The sequence below is a fragment of the Petaurus breviceps genome, unplaced genomic scaffold (genome assembly GCF_028583685.1).
Source record: "Petaurus breviceps papuanus isolate PSGF00001 unplaced genomic scaffold, PetGlider_PUasm1.0 37, whole genome shotgun sequence".
In the NCBI taxonomy this organism is placed as follows: Eukaryota; Metazoa; Chordata; class Mammalia; order Diprotodontia; family Petauridae; genus Petaurus; species Petaurus breviceps.
The window spans coordinates 7,848,726-7,868,511 of NW_027186296.1; the positions used below are offsets into that span (position 1 = coordinate 7,848,726).

A 19,786-nucleotide genomic window follows, 5' to 3' on the forward strand; every position below is an offset into this window, starting at 1 on the left:
CTTCTCCCTGTTCCTCACATATGGCACTGCATCTCTCATCTCTGTACCTTTGCACTAGCCATCTTATATCTCTGGAATTACTCGGTCCTCACCTCTGCCTCATAGAATCCCTCGATTCCTTCAAGATGCATTTCAAGCACCACCTTCTACTTGAATGATCCTCTCCTGTTAGTCCCTCCTTAACTACCTTGTATTTAACTGTTTTCAATTTATTTTATTCACTTCACTTTCTTCACCACCTACTTTCTCCTCAATCCCTTGCAATATGCTTTTTACCTCTACTACTTTACTGAAACTGACTTTCTCAAAGGTCATCAAGAACTTTCTAATCACAAAATCCAAAGTCTTTTTGTTTTTGAGGCCTCTCTGGCTTCTCTGCAGCTTTTGGTATTGTTGATTACTCCCACCTCACTGGAAATTTTCTCCTCTCTTGACTTTAGAAACATCACATTTTGTTATTTAACCCCAATTGCTTTAAAAAAAAAAAAACATTACATTTTCCTCCCTTCCCTACCTCTCTCACTGCATCCTTTCTGTCTCCTTGTCTTCTTCCTGATCTTATAATATGAGTGTACCCCAAGGTAGCCTTTCCTACCCTCTCTCTTAGTCTCTCCCTTAGCCATTTCATTCATATGTCTTCAACCCCCACCTCTAGCTAATCCCAACTAGGCCTTCACTGCCTCATAGCAATCCTTTTGTTCTTACTTGATTGACTCTCTATCACATTCTCAACAATAATATTTCCAAACTTTCTCTTCTCTTCTCAAGTCTCCCACATGACTCCTTCTCATTTCCCTCTCAGCAGAGAATATAACTTTCTACTTTACTCAGAAAATTGATGTTTTAAATCAAAAGTTCCCTTTTCTCCACATCCTGTAACTCAAAATATGCCTCTCCTTTTCTTCACCCAATCTCTTCAATTGTGAATTTTATCTTACTCCCTCTAGTCTTCTACGGAAGCTTGTCTCTTTAATAATTCCATCTCTTTCTCTTATCTTAAAAAAAAAAACAGTCTGTGAGAAGGAACTATTGGTTGCTTCCCTCATGTATCAAACCAAGCTCCCACACTCTAAAAACTATCAACTGGCCCTTCCATCTATTGAATATATTACTTTACATTACCACCCTTTCAGGGTCCAACTCCCAAAAAGTTGGACTATTCTTGTTGTCTCCGTTTCTCAGGTTTGATTCAGACATCTGATTCTACCATTTTGCTGAAATTTCTGTCTTTAAAATTACCAATGATCTCTGCTAACAAGTCCAATAGTTTTTTCTCAGTTCCTGTCTACCTGATTTCTCTTTGAATTTTGATTCTATCAACTATCCTCTCTTCCTCTCCTTGATACTTACTGCATGCTTTTGGTTCCCTTACTTGTGTTGACTGATCCTCAGTCTTCTTTGCTGGATCACCCTTCATCTCCTACCCATGAACTCCTCAAAAGCCAGTCCTGAATTCTCTCCTCCCCTCCTCTCCCCTCTCAAAAATCTCTGCCTCTTTAACATTTTAAAATAGTAACCATATTATTTTTTATGAAATATTCTTTTCCCTTGGTTTCTGAAACAATGTATTCTTCTGGTTTGTCTTCCCATCCAAGTGCTTCTTTCAATCTTCTCTTCCTCCTTCTGCTCCTCACCTGTGGGTTACCCCAAGTTTTGTCTTCAACTCTCTCTGCTCTTATCTTTCTGTATTGTACCTGAACTTCACCATACTTTTAACAGGTTGCTTCTCCAACATGTTTTTCTTTTTTAGTGGGGAGGGACAGGTATCAGCAATAGCGTTGCCAAAAAAGAAAGGAAGAAAGAAAGAAAAATTAAATAAATAATTTTTAAAATGCTTAGAATAGAACAAAAAGGAAGGACAGAAAGAAACACAAACAGCACAGCTTTGAAAATTATGTTAACTTTATTATATATTTAAAAGAAAAAGCAAGTTGTACATAATAGATTTGTAGTTTTGTGTACAATCCTCTTTTTTTTGTTCTATGCTTACTTCATTTCTTAAGTTCATAATAAAAAAATAAAAATTAATAAAATGGGGGCAACTACGTGGTGAAGTGGATAGAACATTGGCCCTGGAGTCAGGAGGACCTGAGTTCAAATCCAACCTCAGACACTTAACACTTACTAGCCGTGTGACCTTGGGCAAGTCACTTAACCCCAATTGCCCTGCCTTCTCCCTCCAAAAAGCAGCAAAAAGCAAAATTAATAAAATGTAGGCATATCTCTGGAGCATCTTTGAAATAGCTACTTACTTGCCTTTGACTAAATAGACACCAAAATGTCCCCAAAACACAGCATATCTTTGTCCCATTCCCCTTCCCCACTCAGAAAATAAATGGTTCAGGAAAATCCCAGGGAAAAGGACGAAAAGGACTTGGGGAGGGGGATGTCACCTGTACAGTTCTAGTGGTCTCCAAATGATCCTTCTATCCACCTCTTGCTCAACCAGGGAATCTTAAATCAAAAATGTTTCTTTCCACCCACTTCACAATCCACCCCAGGGATTGGGCATGATGCCAGGTTAGGACAGATCTAGACACTGAAGTTAGTCAACTCAGTTTTCATTCCCTAAACCATAATCCCTTCCAATATAGGTTCTTCTAACTTCATCCTGCATCACTTTCTCCTTCCCCTCACCAAATATGACCCCCTTACACACACACACATACATATACACCCATATTTACTTCTATCAGCAGCTTTCCTGATATTCATTCCTAGACATTGACACGTCATAGAATCATCAATTTAGAGCCAAAAGGCTCTAAATTAGAGATCTTCTCATTTTAATGAGAAAATTGAGGATTGGAAATATTAAGTGATTTTGCTCAAAATCACACAGCTAATAAGTATCAGAGGCTGGATTTGAACCCAGGTTGTTCAACTTCAAATCCCCTACTTTATCTATTGCATTTCTTCACCTCTTAACAGCCCTAGTCAAGAGCTTCTTTGCTTGAGATTTCAACCTTGTTGTAACCTAGAAATTCACCAGAGGAAGAAGTGATGATTGAGATATGGAAAAACCATGCTCAGGGTTTTTGAAAGGGGCTATGAAAGGAGGGACATGGTCTAGTCAGGAGGATTTAGACAGCTTGAGGCATGGACAGTGGAAAAAAGAGAATTATTAATAAGGTGAAAGGGAAAGGTGAGGAAGAGATCTCTTTGTAACCCCTTTCCAACTTTTATCAAGTTTTCCTTGCTTCCCATTTCTTCCTATGATCCTTCCATAGGCTACATCTATTGCCTACGTTAACCTGCACAACTCCCTAAAAATTTTGGACCGTGGTTCCTTTATCCATAAAATGAGGGTCTCTAAAATCCCTTCCAGTTCTAAATCCAAGGATGATAGGATGCCGTGGCCTGTACCATATGTAGGCCTATTGTTAGGTCCATAAGCCTCGGTTGGAGTTGAACAAAGATTTCCCCCCTTAATTTTGGTGTTCTTTACTTCCCTACTTCAGGGGTTCTTAACCTGGGGTTCCAGAAGTTCATTCTAAAAAAATATTTTGTTAACTGTATATAAATATAATTGGTTTCTTTTTTTATACTGTGTACAGTATTTAGAAATATTATTCCGAAAAGTGGTCCATAGGTGTCACCAGACTGCCAAAGGGGTCCATGACACACAAAAAGTTAAAAAACTCTGCTGTAAAGCTTTTCCCCTCATCATATAACCTATTGGTTTTCTTCCCTCAAGTGCTTTTTCCCCTCTTCCCCACATCCTCAATCTGCACATCCTGATTCTCTATCTTTTTCTCCTTCTATCCCACTCCTTTCTCTGTCCTACTATGGACTTAAATTCGAGCTAAAGTCAGTTCCTGGGGTTTGCAGCTATACAGGAGACAGACGAAGGACACAGGCAGACATCTCAGCTCGGGGCTGGGGCAAGGTTCCCAGACAAAGCCAGCGGCCAAGGCCAGGGCAGTATGCATGGATGAGGTGGGAGAGAGCGTATGTTAGGTGGCTATAGCCCCCCAAAACTAGCATTTCCCCTTGAAGAGAGACTCCAGCAGCTCCCACATGGGGGGAGGGCAGGGGTTCCAGGCTCATCCAGGTGTCAGTCCTGGGCTCATAGGCTTCAAAACTAAGCAGATCCCCAGCCTCACCCAGACCTCCTGCTACATAGAGTCGTCCACCCAATGCCACCATGACATGACCTGCCCGAGGGGTCTTCATTGGATTCAGCAGGATCCATGATGGCTTTCGAGTAGGGTTGTAGTTAAAGAGGGAGGCCAGATATTGACCAGTCCCACTGAAGCCTCCACTCACATACACCTGACCGTCCAACACAGAGGCTGCATGTGCAAAGCAAGGTATGGGGAGGGATGGTGCTGTCCTGTAGGAAGAACAAAGGACTGATTCAGTGGAGAAGGGCAGCTGATGTCCTCAACTTCCTTCTTATATCTGGGCCTCCTTTTCCCTGCCCAACTCTAGATCCCTCCAGCCCCTTCGTGCCAGTGACCATATTGGGCCGGTTAAATTTGGGCACCATGATATGGAGGTGGATCAGTTTGGGCATCCCATTATCCCCAATAGAGATAGAGGGCACAAGTAGGGAAACAAGAAGATTCTTGCTCAGGAAGGGATTGGATTAACCTCTGAGGTCTCTTACAACTGTCAAATTCTATAAGTCTAAGAATTGACAGAGAAGACATTATTGTCTGTGCATTTTGACAGTAAAGTAATAAAATATCATCTTGTTTAGGGATAAGTAGTTGCAGTAGTTTTATGAGAAGCTTGGCTCCTCTCCATCACAAATGTCTTCGGCACATAGTAGGCACTTAATAAAGATTTGCTGATTGATTGATCTCCTCTCTCCTGCTCACCTCCAAGCATCAAGCTTGGGATCATAGACCTCCACTGAATCCAAGGGAGCCCCATTGTCTCTCCCACCCAGGGCATAAAGGTGTCCATCATGAGCCACCAGTGGGAAGAAGGATCGAGCCTGACACATTGGAGCCAACTCTTCCCAGTTACTTTGGCCAGGTTCCCACCTGTGAACACACACAGGAAAGAGAGATGGGTAGAGTTAGCTCTGGTGCTTATAAGCTGCTCTTGAATCAGCAAGTCTTTCTTTCCCTCTCCCCTCCCAGCAGAGATATCTGACTTCCATCCTTGAGTTCTGCTCTCCAGATCTGACACCCACCAGACTTCTGGTACTTTGTTGCCTTCTACTTTACCCCCAAAGCCCTCCCTATGTAATGCCCTGCCATGTAAGTATGGCTGGAAGACAGAGAACTTTGGGGATATCTGGTTACTGCAATAAAGACTCCACTTGTTGAAGTAGCCCCAGAAGAAGGTTGGGCACCTACACAACAAAGACTAGTCTGATCTGCGCTCTACCCCAACTACGTCTTCTCTCCCATACCTGAGGACTGAGGCCAAGGTGTCTGAATGGCCGTAGTAATGCTGCCCTCCACACACGTATAGTTCATTCCCAGTGAGACTGGCAGCACCATGTCGGAAGCGCCCAGGAGGGGGCAAGGCAGGAAGCCTGCCCCACTCCACTGTACGTACCAGACCCACACCACTGCAGAAGGCTCGTGCCCACCACACCCGTTGGGATGGCTGACTATGAGCTAAGTCTGGAGTGATCCCGTCTCCAGCAATCACCACCAGTGCCCGACCGGGCTCCCTCCTCCTTTCTCGGCCTGGCACCTCTGCCTCTACCAGAATCTGGTGTAGCAAGGATGAGGACAGAGGTGGGGGCAGTCCAGCAGCTCTCACACGTCGTAGTTCTCGAGTGGACATGCGACCAAAACGGACACAGCGCAGCAGAGTCTCAGCTTCAGGTTTTCTGCCAATGGGATCTGCTGCCAACCAGTGCCATGCAGCCTCAAAGGCCTCAAATTCTTCCTCTATATGCAGCTCGTCACTGGCCAGGAGGTTGGCTAGAAAGGGAAGAGGCAGGTCTGGAAAGGTAGGGCAGGAGACCACAGCAGGCAGATGGTTGAGGAGGTAGTAACGGGCTTTGTCCCAAAGTCTCTCAAGTCCTGGGGCTTCAGCCACAGGAAGCAAGGCTAAGCATCGGAGAGGGCTAAGGCTTCGGGCCAGGGCTCTCTGGCACAAGGCCAAGCAGGAGCCGCTTTGGTACTGCAGGGCAGTCTGGGTGGCCCTCAGGAGCCCTGACCAGTTTGTTTGTAGAGCCCCTGAGTAGGCAAAGGAGACAATGAACTGCAGATCTGGGGCAGAGACCGTGCGTAGGACAACAGCTGAGCCCTGGGATTCCCTCATCCCACTCAAGAGCATTGCCCCGAAGAACTCGCTCCCACAGACCAGAGCCATGCGGTGAACTGTGGGTATAGGAAATTTGGAAGGACATGGGGTCAGAACAGATACCAGGCCCCACCCCGACCCTGATAACATTACCTATTTTCAGTGTCAATCTCCTATACTGTCCATAGACTATAGAATCCTCCATATTCCAATCCGACTAAAGAACCTACGCTATCACCTGGAACAGAATATTATTCTTTTTTTTTTTTTAAGCAATCAGGGTTAAGTAACTTGCTCAAGGTTACATGGCCAGTTATTTCTGGGTGTGGTGCTGAGTGTCCGAGCCCGGGATTCGAGAATATTATTCTTTTAAAATTTCTAATAGAGTTTCTCACTGGCAGAAATTGCTTCAAGGGCAGGTGGGTGTGGTTGAAAAGACAAGGATACAGCCAACAGCCCTGCCCACACCTTGTACCTGGTGAAGATTGCTTTTTACTTGATAGGAAACACTCCTGCCATACTTGCCCCTCTTGCTACTTCGCTATTTGCATTTCTGACTCAGTTCTGCAACCAAACCTTTGTTTAACGAGTGACCTTTCTCCCAGCGATTGATGGCTATGCTCCAGGCTCCTATGTCTACCTGCCTCTGTTGTCACCCAGAAGCCTAGAGGTAGTTAACATGGCTTGAAGCTCTGATTTGGTGCAGCCTAATAATACAGAATCTCTATATAGAAAGCAATTTTTAGTTTGGATGTGCTTTCAGCTACCTCACCTCCTATGGATCTCATAACATCAGTGAGGGGTGGGTAGGACAGATGATACAATGAGCATTTTGCAGATAAGAGAAAACTGGAGGATCAGAAAAGTTTGGTGCTCTGAAGTTACCTAGATAACAAGGGTCAAGGCTGGGATTAGACCTTGACTCCAAATCCAATTCTCTTTGCAGATTGAATGCTGACTTTGCTTCCCTAATGTCATTCTTTCATTTGCCTGATCCACTGGAAGTTCATACACTAGAATGTTAGGACTGAGTCAGAAAAAGATCCGGATTTGAATCCCATCTCCAACACTTAATAGCTGTGTGACCCCAGGTAGGTCAATTAATGTCTTTAAACGTCAACTTCCTCCCTTGTAAATGGGTATAGAGTAGTTGTGAACTATACTACTCTAGAATAATTCTTTGAGATCAGAAGTACATTGATCCTCACAATAATCCAGGGAGGTAGACTTTGTTATTATCCCCATTCCCTGAGTCTGAGAGAGTTTCAGTGATTTGTCCAGGATCACACAGTTACTAAATGTCTGAAGGATGATTTGAACTCAGATCTTCCTAACTCCAGGTCCTAGGTTCTCTCCACTTCAACCTATCACACTGGCTATTGTTATTAAAGACCATTTTAGGTCTCTAATTCCCTATCTTCTCCCCCCCTCACATTCTATAGACAAAGAAAGTGAAGTTTAGACTAAGTAAGTACATATGCCCAAGTTCAAGAAGCCATGTAGTTGAGCAGGTTTCCTTTGGGTATGACACACAACAGCTCCTTGGGTGGTGTGCCAGTATACTTTCTGCATTCATTGAAGCTGTTTTGCAGTGAGCACTACTTCAATGCCAGTAAATTGGTCCCATTCCCAGACCTCGTTGCTGATAATCCTGTCCTGTTCAGTTGGATACATGAGGAATGCTGCTGAAACTTTTCAGGGTGTCAGATGTGACTTATGCCTGTGTCAGATGCCAGAAACACAGTCCCATAGACCTCTGTAGACCTCAGAAGACCTTAAGGGCTGAATCTTTCATTTTGTCTCTGGCCCCTAATGTTTGGCATGGCACTCTACATATTTGTTGTTGTTACTCAGTTGTTTCAGTCATTTCCAACTCTTCTTCCAACCCCATCTGGGGTTTTCTTGGCAAGAAGTGGCTTGCCATTTCCTTCTCCAGCTCATTTTATAGATGGGGAAACTGATGCAAACAGGGGTAAGTAACCTGCCCAGGGTCACACAGCTAGTAAGTGTTTGAGACTGGATTTGAACTCAGGTCTTCCTGACTTCAAGCAAGGTATTCTATTAATTTCACCAACTAGCTGCCTCAGCTTACATATGTTGGGTACTTAATTACTGAGTTGGATTGTAAATATCATTTCTTTATAGACCACTATGCTACACAGATGTGACCCACCTATAATTTTCTTCTGAAGACAATGTAGTATAATGAAAAGAGATGCAGACTGGACATCAAAAAACCTGAGTTTGTGGTTTATCTTGGTTCTGCCATGAATTTTTGTGTGACCCTAAGCACATAAGTTACTTTCCCCTAAAGCTTGTTTTCTTACCTGAAAAATGAAATAAAATTTTATTTTTATAAAATAAAAATAAATAAAAAATAAAATTGTTTTATACCCCTTCCACCTATCAGTTCTATTATTCTGGATCCTGACACCAGGTTTTTTTTTTTTTTTTGGGAGGGGGGATCCTTTGGAATCTCATTAGGGGCCAGAGACAAAATGAAAGATCCAGTCCTCAAGGTCTTCTGAGGTCTACTGAGGCCTAGGTGGCCGTGTTCTTGTCATCTGCCACTGGCATAAGTCACATTTGACTCCCTGAGCAGTTTCACCAGCATTCCTTATTCCTTGGCTGCAATAGAACAAATTAACTAATATTTTACCTGTTTTGCCACTGGCTCCATTGTTGATAAGCAATGTGTCAGAAAGGGTATGGTCTTGAATGCCAGGGCATTTTGGAATGGGTGCTTTAGGATAATAATAAACTGAAGCGACCCAGGTCTATCAATGGGTGTCAAGCATATGTGTCCATTGATATTCACTTTTCCATATCATTCCTTCCACTGGTATTGTCTCTGACCAAAGAGCATGGCCAGACCAATGAGGCCAAGGTCTTAGGTTTATCCTTCTTTGCCCCAATTGGCTGCTGCTTGTCTCTAACTGCTGAAGATTGTGCTACTAACCCCAGCCACCTGTCCTGTAAATGAATGTTGTTTATCTCAAGAGAGGACAGGGATAGAGTACAGGGTCAGCGTAAATCTATCATCCCTATGGGAAAAACAACTTGCATGTTCTGTTTGACAGTAAATCCTTGGCCACTCACCTTCACTTATGGAGAGCACAAGGAAGTTATAAATAGACAAAAACAAGTCTATATCTGCCCTTTGGCTTCAGTGAATGCACAGAATGCTGTCCGCAGCTGCCCTTGCCTCTCCTCGATTCTTCCTCGTCCACCTCCCTCTGGCCCTGTCCAGCTGCTTACCCTTCTGGTGGTAGCCCTCTGCTTCCAGCTCCAGGTCACAGCCAGCACCCTCACGATAGAGCTGCTCGATGCTCCTCAGATTCTCTCTCAACTCCTCAGCTCTCTCCGCTCCCTCCTGTTCGTGGTCTCCTTGGTCCTGGTCCCCCTCCAGTCTCCTTACAGCAGCAGCTGCTACCCGAGGGGCCCCCAGCACCTCCGCCACAGCCACCACGTCCTCCAAAGCGGCGGGACCTACCACCCCCTCATAGGCGAAGGTCAGCACGGCCTCCCAGCCCTGAGGGGCTACGTCCAGCTGTACGGGAGGTCGCGGACCCCCATTCCCCAGCAACCGTGAGCGAAAGAGGCTGCTGACTGAAGCCAGGACCACCCCGTGCACCGCGTACCTTCGACCCTGCACTATTACCTCTTCATCGAGCAGCAGGCTCAGGGCCCGAAGCCGTCGGGCTTCTGCAAAGAACTGGCCTGGGTGCTCGTCACTCACCAGCACCTCGAGTTCCCCTTCTTCGTCTTCCTCCAGGGACAAGGAGGGAGAGGGAAGATCTCCAGAGGCGGAGGCCCGTTGGCCGGGTTCTTCCAGAGGGAAGGGCAGCAGGCCTGAGTCTTCGTCTGGGGAGGAGGGCCAGGTGGGGCTTCGCTGGGCTGGTAAGGGGAGGCTGGGGTGGTCCTTCCGAGACTGAGGGGAAAGTAGCCCTCCTGGGCGGCAGATCACGGTGCCTGGGGAACTCATGGTCTGGAGCTAACTGGGTGTGAGGGTAGTTGGGAGAGGGACGAGATTAGGCTCCCGTCAAAGTTTGAACTTCTACGTCCAAGAACGTAGGTAAAACGCACCTCCCTGCCAGTCACCACCCACCAAGTCGGAGAAGTGCCAAACCTCGTGTTTCAAGCGTTCTGCCACATACACCCTAGCCCTCCCTTTGCCCCACTCCAGGACAGTTCCCTCTTCTCAGCCTTTCTGTGAAAGCCAGGCTATCTTACAGAAAGGAGGTAAGAGTCGGAGCCGCAAGGAGGCAGAAAATTGTATAGGGACGTTTCCCGGTCCTAAGGACTCCAGTGCTTGTCCAGATACTGCCCTCTCCCTTGCTGCTCCCGAGACCTTGTCCTTAGTCTCTATAGCGGTCCCCTTTACAAGCTCCCCCATCCTCCTCACCTGGGTGCTGGGCTTTGTCTCTGAACCCCAGGGAGAGAGAACTTGTGGGGCCACCCTGGCCTGTAGCACCGCATAGGCTAATTATAGACGGATAAGGGGCTGAGGTTACCGCTGCCTGGGTTTGGACACCCAATCCCCAGAGCCCAGTCCCCAGATGACCTCCCTTCCACTTGTGAGTAGGGGAGCTGAACACAGAAAACAGTGGCAGATGGAGACTGAAAGGGGAGGAGCAAGAAGAACTAGGGGAAGGCATCTGAGCTGGGAACCGTGCTGGGGCGACAGAAAGGAGAGCAAAGGAAGAGAAGTGGGGTCTGATCTGAGAAGGAGGGGACTACAACGAATAGAGAAGGAGTATTTTGGGGACAATCTCCCAAAGCTTTGGCTATTGACTTTTCAGTTCTCTATAAAACTAGGATCCAAAAGGAAACAATACTACTGCAAGGGGCAAATAGAGAAGCCAGCTCTATCCAGAGAATGGACCAGAAGCCTGAGAGACTGGGGGCTGGGGGTGGAAGAGGTGTAGAGGGCAAGAGACCCATCTCCAAGGCCTTGTGAAGAGGGACAGGATGCACTAAAACCTTCTACCTGCTGGAATGTTCAAAATCTGTCTCCTTCTTCCTCCCTCATCCTTCCTCCCACACACAACTGACTGACTCTTGATTGAGAAATAGTGTGTGTAGGGCATAACTTTAATCTTGGCCCCAGAAACCAGTCCTGAGACTGGCTGAGGCTCCAGAGACTTTGCAATTCTCAAGCTGGAGCCAATACCTCCAGGATCTCCCCAGAGCTCTTCTTCCCAACCCTTCTGCAACTTCAGAGATGGAGCTCTTGGTGTTGCAAAATTCCACCCAAATCTCCCAGAAATTCTCTGAGTCAGATGTTTGTGAGGAGGAATGGATTTGGGAAGGGGGGCAGTGATGCCTCTCCCTCACCCTCACACTCTGGGAGAGTGGGAGGATAAACCAAAGGCTGCTGGAGGAAAACTAGCCTAGGATAAAAGGTTGGGTCTGACTAGACAGGCTGACCTGACAGACAAAGCTTCAGGGAAACACGAACAAGGTTGAGGTTTCCAGCTGAGGTGAGGATGAAAGGTACCTGGGGGTGAGGGAGGTAGTAATCTGAGTAGCTGTCTAGTCACAGACTGGTCCAGGCTCCTCATCTGACTTTCTAAAGTCTGAAAGTCACTTGTGGACTGATTTCTCTACTCTGACTCCTTCAATACCCCTTGGAAGCCAGAGCATCCTAGCCCTGTGCCAGACCAGAAGAGGAAATGAATTCTGTGAACCTCAAGGCAACCAGGTTATCTTGGGTTTTAGAGCCAAGACTCTGAGAGACCCTGTTGAAAGATAGTGGCCATCTCTTCTGTCTGCATCAACTTCCCCTTCCCCTCCTTATCCTCCCCACTGCTGGGTCCCTCTCATGGCCTCTCCAAGACAGAGTCAAACCCATTGGGCTTTGGGCACCCACCTGGAGGAAGATGGACCACATCCTGCTCCTGACTTCTTGCTGGACAACTTGAGACCAACTTCATCTTACAAGGTTCTGGACACTGGGCCCCTTTATGAGTTTTATGCCAACTCTGCAGTGCCTGGACACCTCTGTCAAAGTCGACCCTCCCTAGAAGTGCTTTGAAGCCAGGCCAGGGTGAGAATTCCCAAGTCTCACCTTCATATGTCTTGACCTCTCAATCTCCTCCCCTCCCCCTTGTAGTTTGGAAGGTATGGGTTACTTAAAACCCTCATTTCACACCCATTTCAGTCCTATGAGTCTCCCACCCACATTTTTAACCCTGTTTCCCCATATATACTCCTGTCCTCACTGGGAGACTCCTTCCTTATCTTCTCCAAGAGATAATTAGTTGTATGTTTTTTTTTCTCCTAAATGAGACTGATTCTAGTCACTGATACCCTGAGAACTCCTGGACAAGGTGACTCCCAGTTCAGAGTGGTGGGTATACATCTTCTCAGGTAGAGGAACCAGGGGCTAGCTCCTTATCTGAGGAACAGGGAAAAGAGCCTGCACAGAAAAGCAAAGAACAGCAAAGTGCTGAGATTGGTGGCCAAGCTGGCAAGAGCCCTATGTGCTTTGGTTGGATCATGGGAGTCATGGTAAGGGCTAGAGAAGACAATCTGGGGAATGAAGAGGGCTGATGAGACATGGAAGGAACAGGAAAAGCTATGGGCTGCAGGAAATTTAAAACCAAGAGAAGTTAGGTGGCCTACAGGGAAATAGCCAGACTGAACTGGGGAGACAGATTCTTGAGGGAAGACTGCTGATCTTTCACATGGGATTTTCTCCCCCCAGATGTGTCACATGCTCAACATCTGGGGCATCATCCTCTACCTTCAGCTATTGTGGATCACTGCCCAGGCTAGCATAGGTATGAACCAATAGAAGGACTCCAGCAGTAGCAGAGGTTCAGTTTAGGAGGAAAGGGCATACTGAGCATTATAGTCTAGAGATGTTAATGAAGACTCTTCCAGGACTTACATGGGCCATCATTCTTCTCTCTGTCTTAGTCACCACCATCAGACCTATCCATCTCGGCCATTTCCAGCAATGGCAAAGTCAAGGCTGGTGAGTGTGCTCTCCTTTCTCCCCTCTTTCCATTGTCTCCTCCACTAACCAATCTCTCCTCCCATCAGGGAGATCTGCCAATTTCATCGAATCCAAATTCAACTCAAGCTAGAAAAGGGGTGGGGGTAGATATGACTCCAGCTGTTTGGTTCTTTTTTTTTCCTAAAGCAATCGGGGTTAAGTAACTTGCTCAAGGTTACACGGCCAGTTATTTCTGGGTGTGGTGCCAAGTATCTGAGCCCGGATTTGATCCAGGTCATCCCGACACTGGAGCCGGTGCTCTTACTCGCTGAGGAGCTGGTTGGTTCTTTAAAAAAGATGTATACTTATATCCCAAAGAGATCATAGAAATGAGAGAAAGACCCATATGTACAAAAATGTTTATAGCAGCTCTTTTTGTGGTAGCAAAGAATTGGAAATTAAGGGGGTGCACATCAATTGAGGAATGGCTGAACAAGTTGTGGTATATGCATGTTATGGAATACTATTGTGCTATAAGAAACGAGGAGCAGACGGTCTTCATATTTACCTGGAGAGGCTTAAAAGAACTGATGCTGAGTGAGAAGAGTAGAACCAGGAGAAATTTGTACACAATTACAGACACAACGTATGTGTGATGACCAACTTTGATAGACTGGACTCTTCTCAGCAATGTAGTGATATAAGTCAATCCCCAAAGACTCATGATGGAGAGAAATATGTGCATCCAGAGAAAGAACTAGAAAGAACTAAGTTTATATCCAGGTGGAAGCAAAATACCTGATCTTTTTCCTTCTCTTATTTGGTTTTATGTCCTCTTTACCATTTTTCATTCCAGCTGGTACAATCTGTCCTTATAACCTGACTAATGTATAATGTGAAAGTATTTACAGATCTTATACTTGACAATAAGCTGCCATGGGGAGGGGGGGAGGGGAGGGAGGGGGACAAAATGTGAAATTCAAGGAATTGTGGAATTGAATCCTGTAAACTAAAAGGAAATAAATTAATTTAAAAAAATATTTAAAAAAAAAGATGTATACTTGAAGCCCTTATATATACACAATTAACTCATAAATGACTTCACCATATCCTAATTTACCCTTCTGAAAATATTTTGTCAGTGGTATGCTGGTAAATGTTTAACAATCAGCTCTCTGAAAACTTTAAAAAAAACCCATACAATACTGATACACTTCAAATTCAGTCTGCATTATTAACATTTTCTCCATCGCTTGCTTACATTTAGACAATCAATCAAGCCCTAATTTTGTGTTATTTGCCAACTTCCAAGGTGTAAATGCTCACAATGAAAATTTAATAGGCTCTCAGGAACCTATGGGAGCCTGTACGAGCACACCATTGCCTCCCACTCTTCTTCCGCATTCCTCTAAGAATGTCTCTTTGGTCTAGAGCCTAGTTCATCCTTGGGATTCCAAGAGTTCCCACTCCATCCCCTAGCCTCCCCACAGCACTTCCCCTACACCATGTCTGGCCCTTGCTCCTCTCATCTTTGTGCTTTTACAAATCCTTCCCAACCCCTGTAAAGGAGGTGAGAATGTTCTGTTTTCCCCACCATCTGGGGCCTCCAGTCCCAGCTCTTGCTAAACCACCCACTCCTTCAGTGTCTGTGCCAGGACAAGCTGTACCCTGTCATTGGCTTCTTTGGGAAGGGATATGGCAAGAACGATGAGCCACTGCATGGGTACTTGCTCACCTTCACCATTGCTGTAGGCTTCATTCTCATCCCATCAGGGTCCATAGCTTTGTTCCTCTTCTGTGTAGGTCATTGCTCTCCCTTTCCCCCATCTAGTTTTCCAGGACTTATACTCCTTCTTTCAAATGAGGTGATATTTGTAAAGTGCTTAGCATATTGCCCGGCACACAGCAGGCATTTAATAAATGCTTGTTCCTATTCCCTTCTTCACCCACCATCCCCATTGCCCCTTTTTTCCAGTACTCTAGCATTTAAGAAAATGATTTAATCTGTGGGAAGCTGTGGGGAAGATTCCCCAAGATTTCCAGGCCTGCCTAATTCCTGTGTCCCTCACTTCAGATGGTTCTCACTTAATTTTTTCATTTCTCCTTTAAAGTTGAGCTGAGGGGTGCCTAGGTGGCGCAGTGAGTAAAGCGCCAGCCCCGGAGTCAGGATGACCTGAGTTCGGTTCCGGCCTCAGACACTTAACACACACACATAAAAACTAGCCGTGTAACCTTGGGTAAGTTACGTAACCCCAATTGCCCTCCAAAAAAAAAAAAAAAGGCAAATAAATAAATAAATAAAGTTGAGCTGAACACCATTGCTCCCATCATCTCCAACTTCTTCCTCTGCTCCTATGCCCATGCCAACTTCAGCTGCTTCCATGCCTTGTTTATCCCTCACCTGGTGATGATAGGGTCAGGGTTGGGAATCTCTTAGGTTGGAGAGAGGATTTGGGAGGCAGAAATTGGAAGAAGGCTGCTGGGAACAAAACTGGGACCCAGGGGGTTGGAATAGAAACTTGAAGTCTAAGTAATGGTTGCAGATTAAAGGTGAGGAATTGTTTATAGACTCCCCTCTGGCTTAGGTTGGCATCCTTCATTCTGATGGGATAGTCCCTGGTTATCCCTGTTGGATCCCCTGCTTTGTCTGCTCATCATTGTTTCTCCTTACCTGATGAGCGGCATGGATAACCATATTACTCATTCTTCTGCTACTTTACAGCTTCCGCAGGAAGCCTGGTAAGGAAGGGTGTGGAGAGTGGAAAGGTAGAAGTGGGATAGGGCATCAAGCAAGAAGTGAGAAGAGCAGAGGACTATTCCCACTGCAGGAGACTGTGTGTGTGTGTGTGTGTGTGTGTCTCTGCAGGGGGAATGGTGGGAATAGGCTAAAGCAGGAGTGGGCAAACTAAGGTAGGAGGGCCAAATCTAGCCAGATGCCTGTTTTTATGCAGCATTTGAGCTAAGAACAGTTTTTATATTATACAAAATGTAAAAACCATTCTCAGCTCAAGGGCCTGGCTTGACAAAAACAGGCAGGTATTAGGCCTGTGGTCATTGTTTCGCCAACCCCTGGGCTAGAGACAGGCAGCATTCAAGTCCCACACCCGACTACCTCTGTGACCTTGCTGTCTTCCTCTCTTCCCTATTCTCTATTCCAGTTCCCCCACTTCATCCTACATCGGTTAGCTCTCTGATCATTTGTCCCATATTCACAGATGTGAATTGGGGTTCCTCAGTCCAGGCTGGCATCTATCACATGGCTCTGACCTACACAGTGAGCCTGACCAATATATAGGATCATGTCAAGAACTTTTGGTGAGATACCCCTTGACCAGGCAGGGATAATAAATTGCAGAGAACCTGTGGGAGATGAAAGGGGAGGGAGATAGGTGAGGAATTGTCAGGGAGAGACTCCGGTAGGAGTAACCCATGACCATTTAGTAACAGTGAGGGAATGGGGGATGGGAGAGGGAAGATAGAGGACACCGGGACTTCAAGTCCCATTCCAACTTGTTATAGTAGGGAAGAGACAGTAGGTTTCTTTCTAACGTTAACTATGGAGGGGACAAATATCTTATTAGTTACTTTAATGCCATTTTTGCCTTCCTCTTCCCAGGCCTCTGTCAGGTGCTCACTGGACCACCCAGTCAACGACCAGGACTAGTGGATTTTGTGGGCGCCTTTACTAAGAACATCAGTCTTACAATCTGTGGGAATGTAGCCTTGGTAAGTGGAGACATGGGATGTAGAAAAAGAAATAGAGATTAGAAGTACTGCATAAAAAGTACTGGGTAGAACAACTTTATTTCTAGGTAAAATTAGAAAAATGTTTGTCATCTGAGCTTAGGGATAGATTTGAATCAAGAAACTTCCTAACCCCCAACTTCTGCTGGCCCCTTAGGAGACCCGAGGCATTCAGGATTCAGAGGACCTTGGGAAGTGGCTGAATATACAGATTTATTCCTTTTACATAGCCAGGTCTGCGCTGGAGCTTTGAGCTGGGTCATGGAGTCTCATGCAGGTGAGTGCTAAGGACCAGCACTCTCATATACCATTATCTCATCTTCACTATGCTGCCTCTTACATTCCTTCATTCATCTTTTTATCACTTCTTCTCCCAGGTCTCAGGTCTGGGCTGACTGAAAGTCTGCTAGTCTTGGGACATAAGCATTATTGTCAAGAGGTGCTCACACTTGCTACAGAGGACTTTGTGGGCATCATACAGTATGTGTGGGGGTAAGGGGTCCCAACTGCACACCCTACATTCAGTATGGTGGGGAGATAGGGCTTGGGGACAGGAGGCAGTAGAGGACATTATGGTGATCCTCCAAGACAATGAACTGAAGGTGACCCCAGGGAGGGATGCTTCCCTCAACTCTTATTCCCTCAGTAATTGTCTCTTCTCCTTCCTCATAAGTGATGCCTTTAATTACAACTATGGAGTCTGCCTTCTGCACCTACCAAGGAGGTTGAGTGTCACAATACTCCCCCTCCCCTCCCCATTCTCCCATCCCTACCCTGCCCCCATCACTGGACCCATGGTAAATTAAGGACATTGGGGAGGACAAGGGATTGGAACATCATAGATTAGTAATGAAGAGATTAGATATGGAATAAAAAGAGTATATTCCAATCAGCACAATGAGCAGGACTCAGGATGGAAAGGAATTAAAGGATTCAAAGAGAAGTGATAGTTCCACATCTCCTGTCTGTCTAGAGACTGGTTTTAAGGGAAGGGAGGAAAATTTAAGTGTACTTGTTGGAGAAGTGGGAGAGATTTGGGTCAAGTGACTGGGCAGTTTCGGGTAAGTTTAAGGCTTGGTATGGTCAGGAGGAGCAAAGTCTCTGACTTGTCTTAAGGTCCTTCCAAATCCTACTGTCCACACATTCATAACTTTCCAACTCACACTTGGAAGTCACCCAAACAGTACACAGGACTCTTTCATTTTAGGGCACTTGGCTATTCAGAAGGTACAGGGGCCTGCGTAGGGATGGGGATCAGGAAGAAAAAGGAGTTTATGGAGGTAACATCATGACTTCTGCTCTCTCCCATCTGTCCTTCCACCAGTGAATCCAGTTTTTGGACTCCAAAGGAATGGATGCCTTGGAAAAAGGGGTGGGGACTGCTGAACCAAAAGGGCAACTACACAAAAATGGGATGCTGGAGTCACAGAAGGGAAAAAAAGGGATTACTGTGTGTAATCCACCAGGATGGAAAACTTAAGGATACTTTCCCCAGAAACAGACAATTCCCTTAGGAAGAATGGAAAATCTATGGGACTGGGTTGGGGGCAACTGACCAGCTGGGGACAAAGGATAATCTTAGTTTCTCCTCATCTGCCCCCTCTTAGGCAGCACCACCAAACCCTGTTCCAGCCCAAGCAGGGCCAGCAGACAGTAGATGTATACTGCCTGAGTGATGATGGAGGTAGGGATCCTAAAATCCCCATATTTCCACTTCTTTCAGGTGGGAGATAATTCTGAGAAAGAGATAAGGTAGTCAAAGGGGAATACAGAATTAACAGCTTTACAATGTATGAGCCTACCCCTTAAAATTCAGACAAGTAGACCCAGTGGCTTCCCTGAATCCCAAAGGAGAAACTGACGTGAGTCTCATCTCAGGCTTTCCCATGCCAGTCTCCCCTCTTATGGCCCCATTCATCCTCTATCTCAGAGCCCATCACATTTTCTCTCTTATCCAACCTTCCCCATTTCTGTTCTGTAATACTGGGAGGATGTGACATGGAGAGAGGCTGTCCACTTATCCTTCTCTCTTGCTTTACAGGGTTGACAGTACTGATTCCCTGTTGACTTGCTGGAGAAATTGGGCAAGATGCTGTTGGAGTTTTTGTAGGCAACCCTCGGACAATTCCATCTAGGTTTCCAGGAGGTGGAAGTGCTTCCTGAACTCACAGGAAAACCAAAGGAGAAAAGGCCAGGACCACCCCCAACTACTCTACTTTTTTCTTTCTTGTCTTACTTTCTCTCACACAGCATAGAGGTTTAAGGTGCCATGATCAAATGACTCACAGCTTAACCAGAGATGCTGAGTAGGAAGACATAGGGTGAGAGGATGATAAAATAGGTTTTGTTTTTTTTTAAATAACTATAGCACTAGGGATTAACCAGGGGAAAATGGAGTAACTCTAGTATTCACTGGAATGGCTAGGGCTGAGTTAACCAAAGTGGGAAAGGTACAAAATAAGGTGAAATACTGCAGAGAACCAAGAAAACACAGATGCTCCATGGTCCTTGAACCTGGGAATTCTGTGGCATGGCCAAGACTACCTTTGCTTTGGGCTAGGCCTGAGCTTTTTTCTCATGCCTGCAGTAGAAAGGCTTCTGAAGATCTGCTGGCCTCACACTGGCTACAGGAGTCACCATTAGAGGGAAAGCTGGAATCAGTCTCCCCTATCACTTCTGCCCCTCTAGGGAGCATCTCTTAGCAAGAGTTGCAGGCTAATCAAAGGAAGGTATGTAGGTCTCTGGGGTTAACCAGGATGATCAATTTTCCACAAGGAGTAGCTCATCTCCGACTCATTTGCCCCTCCCATCCCTACAGTCTAAATGTCAGATGCATCTCCATGAATTACTGAAGCAATACTCGCAAGAGGCTGACCTTATTGT

General features: G+C 45.7%; 1 protein-coding gene and 1 long non-coding RNA gene across 2 annotated transcripts; one reads left to right on the forward strand and one right to left on the reverse strand.

Annotated features, from left to right (window-relative positions):
- Positions 1–1,899: 1,899 nt before the first annotated feature.
- On the reverse strand, positions 1,900–11,882 carry KLHL33 (kelch like family member 33). The gene is made up of 4 exons (XM_069097705.1): positions 9,475–11,882; positions 5,369–6,293; positions 4,827–4,994; positions 1,900–4,336 (listed from the first exon to the last, which is right to left on the reverse strand). Exons 1-4 carry the CDS (start codon positions 10,199–10,201, stop codon positions 3,832–3,834), a joined length of 2,325 nt encoding a protein of 774 aa, XP_068953806.1. The 5' UTR covers positions 10,202–11,882; the 3' UTR covers positions 1,900–3,831.
- Positions 11,883–16,771: 4,889 nt separating this feature from the next.
- On the forward strand, positions 16,772–19,766 carry LOC138168831 (uncharacterized). Its single transcript, XR_011170218.1, has 3 exons — positions 16,772–16,885; positions 17,061–17,180; positions 18,945–19,766. It is a non-coding gene; the product is annotated as an uncharacterized lncRNA (long non-coding RNA).
- Positions 19,767–19,786: the final 20 nt, after the last annotated feature.